Source organism: Vigna radiata, chromosome 6 (assembly GCF_000741045.1).
Source record: "Vigna radiata var. radiata cultivar VC1973A chromosome 6, Vradiata_ver6, whole genome shotgun sequence".
NCBI classification, from domain to species: domain Eukaryota; kingdom Viridiplantae; phylum Streptophyta; class Magnoliopsida; order Fabales; family Fabaceae; genus Vigna; species Vigna radiata.
Window position 1 is genome coordinate 8,924,662 of NC_028356.1, and position 5,703 is coordinate 8,930,364.

Genomic DNA, 5,703 nt, shown 5'->3' on the forward strand with positions numbered 1-5,703 from the left:
TCTAGTCTGTGACTGACCAAACAGTCATACAATATAGTAATATCTTTGAAATTTTAATGAATTTGGTAGATTATAGTTAAATTATATAGTTGAAAAAATCAAATGAAATAATATATATATATATATATATATATATATATATATATATATATATATATATATATATATATCAATTTTCATGATACACAAATAGTTATTCTCATCTCATTTTTATACCTAATTATAAAAAATCCTACTGATATTCATCATGTTTAATCAATGATGTTTAATCAATGATGAGAATTGGTAAAGAAAAATATCGTAGGTTTATTTGGTATCCCTAATAATAAAACGTTTAGAACATTTATATTTAATGTATTAAAATAAAATTATTTAATTTTAAGTTTATTAACTTCATTATTTTAGTAACCTTTCTTACAACTATTAAGATTTGATGTTCAATTTTCTTTTCACCTAATTGTATCCGCGAATAAGGACATTATTCATTCCTCTTTTTGATAATATTCTTCTCTTTTTATAATCTTTTATATTATTTTGATTTCATAATTTCAAATTCTTCTATGTGGTTTTAAATTATATAAGTTATACATGAACTAGAAGAAGCAGACAACCAAGCTCAACATTAAAACTTGTGTTCGAGTAAGTCTCGCTATCAGTAACTTCAAAACATCTATCAATAATCAAGACAAACATTTTTCATAATTAAAACACTAAGATTTATTAAATCAACAATTTCTTATTCATCATATCCTTCAGAAACTATCTTTTTCACATGCAACAATCCTCACAAACTTATTTCTTGAAATTTCAAATACAGCTTCATCTTGTTGAGGGACTATGGATAGATCTGAATAAGAGACCTTGACCCCAAAACGGGAGTTATTGTGTAGTTATTGAAACCAGCAGAGGAAAACAACTTAACCCATTCCTTCTCGTTTCTCTCCTTTCCCTTCACCAACACCATCATCAACATGTCAAAGAAAAGCTGTGTTTCAACATATTCTTTATCTTTCACTTCATTATCCATCACCATGTCTATGATTATCACTTTCCCTTCTTTCCCTTTCTTAGATATAGCTTCCTTGCATTTCTTCAATATTCTCACACACTCCTCATCGTTCCAGTCATGTAATATGCACTGTTTTCTCATCCAAAAAGTAGAAGGAATTCAGATGATTAGAATAAGGATCTCAGGTAATATAATTAATATATAGGGCCACTTATTATAAGTCAAATACACCTAACATTAACTTAATTAGCTCTATTTATCAATTAGAAAAAGATTCAACCATGCTTGTACCAATCTACATCCAAAGAAAGAACTCAGCCAAGTAATTTGAGGANAGGAGAGAATAAAAATGAGGAGCAATATTACTATATATAATTTTCTATATTGTTTCGATGTTTATATATGAGAAGTTGCAGAAGTAGTTAGAATACACTAATGCTACCTTAGTTACCGATAATCATTATATATGTTTATTATTTCATTTGATCAACAATGGTGATATTGTTCTTTCTTTTCCAATTGATCAATTCGTTGGTTCAATTATCTGAAGTTTAACATCACTCAAGTAAATTAAAAGAAAAGTTAAGAATGTAACGGTGTACTATGACTTGTAACGATATTTTACCTTCAACAAAATGGCATTTGTTGGAGGAATTGCCTCAAACATGTCCCCTCCAATATATTTAAGGTTTTCGCTTTCTTGCAAGCCAGAAACAACATGTGGAAGATCAAATACAATGCATTCCAACTGAGGGAAGGATTCGGCAATGGCCTTTCCCATGGTTCCTGTACCTCCCCCAACATCAACCAATGACTCCAATCCCATGAACACCCCTTTGCATTTCTCAATCACCCAACTAGTTATTAGTTGAGCATCACTTGCCATCGCATCATTGAATAAGATGTTAAATCTGGGATCACTTCCAGCATACTCCCAAAACGATTTCCCATGCGTCATTTCAAAGGGTGTAGTAATACCATTTTTGAACCAACTAGAAAACTGAGTCCATGGATTTGTTAAAACTGGATCAAGCATGGCCTGCAGGAAAGGTGCCATACTCATTTCATGGCTCTTAAGCAGAAGGAAAGAGGCATCAGTGAGTGCATACTTGACTTCAAGGTCGTTGTCGGTGTGATTGAGTTGAGAGAAGAAGCCAGAATGGACCATGATTCGCATCAAGCGAGGGATGAAGTGAGTTTTGGAAGANTGAATTGGAAGTGAAGCAATGAGGTTTGAGAGTGAGATGGGTTGGCCATGGTTGTGTATGATGTCTGCTATGCCTAACTCAACAACACACTTAAGGGACATGGAGTTTATGAAGTTAAAAATATGATTCCATATGTGTGTTTGAGCCCTCAGTAGTTTTGCAGCCTCGTCTTCACCACGGGATTCCATAATGTGCTGCCTAAACTACTCTTTCAATTTGGAGTATGGAACTTCACACCGTGTAAGTTTATTTATAAGGAGATATATTAATAATTTTTTTAACATTTTTTTTATAATAGACTATATATCACTGTTTTATTAATTTGTATATTTGTAACGGATTAATTACAAAACTACCACACAAGTATTATAAAAGAGTCGTTAAGTATTATAAAAGAGTCGTTAAAAATATATTTTTCTTATTATAATGCATACCTATAAAATTATCATGTCAAAAGTTTTAAAATGAAAAATGTTTTTTTAATAACTTTTTTTTAACAATTTTTTATAGTGTTTATGTAATATTTCGTAATTAATTCGATTTAAATATACGAATCAATAAAATAATGACACATTTTATTATATAAAAATGGTTAAAAAAATTGTTAATATGTGACAATGCTTGTAAAATACATTGCCACTGGTGCAAAGTTAGCCACGACACGACTAGGGTTGGGCAAATAGAACTGTATTATACTGTATTGCTAAAAGCTATACTGAACTAAAAACTAATTTGTTTAAACTGAATGTAAAATAGTTCTGAACTATACTATACTAAATTGTACTAAACTACAATATAAACTGAACTAAACTACTAATTAAATTGTAAATTGTACTAAACTATACAATATAAACTCAACTGAACTACTAACTGAATTGTAAATTGTACTAAAGTACAATATAAACTGAACTAAACTACTAACTGAATTGTAAACTGTACTAATTTTAACTACTATACTATTTTTACTTTTTTTAGAAGAAAAATACTCTTATTAGAAAGAAAAAAAAACCACCTGAGTATATAAATTAATTAGTTTATGCATAAATTTGTTTGTAAAATTTCATCTCATTAATATTTAAGGTATAAATTACATGTAGTTTATAGTAAAAAGAAACTTTTTTTTTATTTTTCTTCCATAAATATTTCTGGATAAAGCTAATGCGGCCCTACTAGTTTAAAAAGTATATGAATAGAATGAAAAATAAAATTAATATATTTAGTACAATTTATATTCATCTAATACCGAATGCGTAAAAAGAGAATGTTAACAATCAAATAGTTAAATTTAATTTATTTGAATTAACATATAACAAATTAAATTTAAAGATAAATTAATTCAACGTTTCTCACTTTTGTAACAAAGTAAACCATTTTTTTAATCAATTTACTTGTAAATAATTACATAAGAAAAAAAATTAAAAATAAAACTATAATTATTTTAGAATGAAGTGATTTTTTTATTATATTTCAGTAAATAGTTTTAAAATATGACAGAAAATGATATAAAACTTGTGAAATAATAAATATAAGACGCAAAAAAGAATATTCTATGTAGATAGTTAACATAAGGGTTAAGAGAGGTTGAGTGGTGACAGAGCATCCATTAAAGTGGGGCGCATGACAAACTTTAATTTGTGTGAAGCCTGTGATGAGATGACACATCCTTAACCACATATTTAACAAAATAAGATATTATAGTTAACTGTAGTTAATTGAATCAAAAATTTATTAAATTTAAATTTTAAAAACTGAATCATAAAATAATATATTTAAATTATAATAAATAATTAATTTTTTTTTAATATAATATAATATAATAAAATTCAATATTTTTTGTCCTGTACTAAACACGACAGTTACATGGTTGAAAAAGACAAATGACCGTCCTGAGTTATAATAATGGTTTTTAAGTCAAGTATGTTTATTGCTTTTCGGGATGTGGTTGGTGGTCACGTGTGGCTTTTCGGAATATGTTAAACGATCCGCAACCACATAAACAACTTGGATATGAATCACCTATTTGTGTGACTGTAACGAACATATTGAAAATCAATTTCAAAGTAAAATGTGGTTTTAAATCAACCAAGACATATGCTTGAAAAGATCGTACGGGAGGAATGGATCTATCTTTTAAGAGCCATTTATTAATTTAAGATATTCTCCACAATTTTTTACACTATAAACAATTGGGATAACAAAATATTTAAGTATTTAATTTCATACCATTTTGCAACACAAACTTTTGTTTATTTTTTCATTTAAATTGAAAAACTTTATAAAATAGTTATAAACTGTTTTCATAAGTCTTGTGATATATTTCAAACACGGTGTGAATTTTCCTGGTGCAACAGAGAAATTTTATCATATACATTAATTTTTATAATAAGTTATATGATTAACATTAATTTTTATGTTTTTGTTTTTTTGTGAGCTATAGGGATTACATGTTGTATACGGTGATGTGTATATTACAACAGAAGGGAATCAAGAAAGATTTGTTTTTTCTCTTCTTCTATTTCGTTCTAACTTTATGATAAATAAAAAATGCTGAGAGAAAAAGATTACTATAATTTATTTTGTAATTAAATTAAGAAAAATGAATCATTAATATATATTTAGTGGTTTGGGCTTCTACCACGATACGTTTTCGTCCAATAGAGCTTCCAGCTATATACGTCCCCTTTTCTACTACACTCTCTGATTTTGTATCTTTTAAATTTCCCTTTATTTTTATTTTTTTTTCATTTTCAAAACACTCTTATTTCCTCCGCGCTCATACTTTTCTAGATACCACGCACACTATTTTCTAGGGATAATATTTATTGGATTATAAATATTAATATTTTTTTTTCAAATTAAATTTAAATAGCTTTCTCTTTCTAAGTATCATGTCTGCCTTTTCTAGTGAACTATGGTTGAACATGTGTTCGAAATTTTTCAAAAGAACTTTTTGTTTTGTTTTGTTTTTTAATAAATATGGAATATTATTTATTTTGGAATATTATTTATTTTCATAAATTATAAATTAATCTCTCTGAAATAGCAACGAAAAAAATTTATTGATTAATACATTTTGAAATGTAATAAAAACATTCAAGGAATTTTTTTTCTTCTAAATACTCTATTTGCAATCTAAAATATACTTTTCTGAACATATTTTATTTTAAAAATATCGTGAAAATAATTTTTAGAACACTCTTTCCATTTTTATATTTGGGAATTGAGAAAATAAAATGGATTCTAAAATGCAAGATATAATGTTCTAGAAATTATTTTTCAAAAGACGTTCATTAAATTCCAAAACATTTAACGAATCCAGAAAAATAATGTTTCGAGAAATACTTTCCAAAACATTTAAACGAATCCTGAAATAATTTCCACTATACATAGATAATCTTCCAAAACGCATTTTCTATAACATTTCTGGTTTTTTTTTGTTATGAATGTACTACATTTTTATTTTTTTAACATTTTTAAGAATAATAT

The 5,703-nt window shown here is 27.0% G+C and overlaps 1 protein-coding gene across 1 annotated transcript; it reads right to left on the reverse strand.

The window, feature by feature from the left end:
- Positions 1 to 759: 759 nt before the first annotated feature.
- Positions 760 to 2,421, reverse strand: LOC106764179 (probable O-methyltransferase 3). Its single transcript, XM_014648414.2, has 2 exons — positions 1,635 to 2,421; positions 760 to 1,138 (listed from the first exon to the last, which is right to left on the reverse strand). The coding sequence occupies exons 1-2, from the start codon at positions 2,403 to 2,405 to the stop codon at positions 836 to 838; spliced, it is 1,074 nt and encodes a 357-aa protein (XP_014503900.1). The 5' UTR covers positions 2,406 to 2,421; the 3' UTR covers positions 760 to 835.
- Positions 2,422 to 5,703: the final 3,282 nt, after the last annotated feature.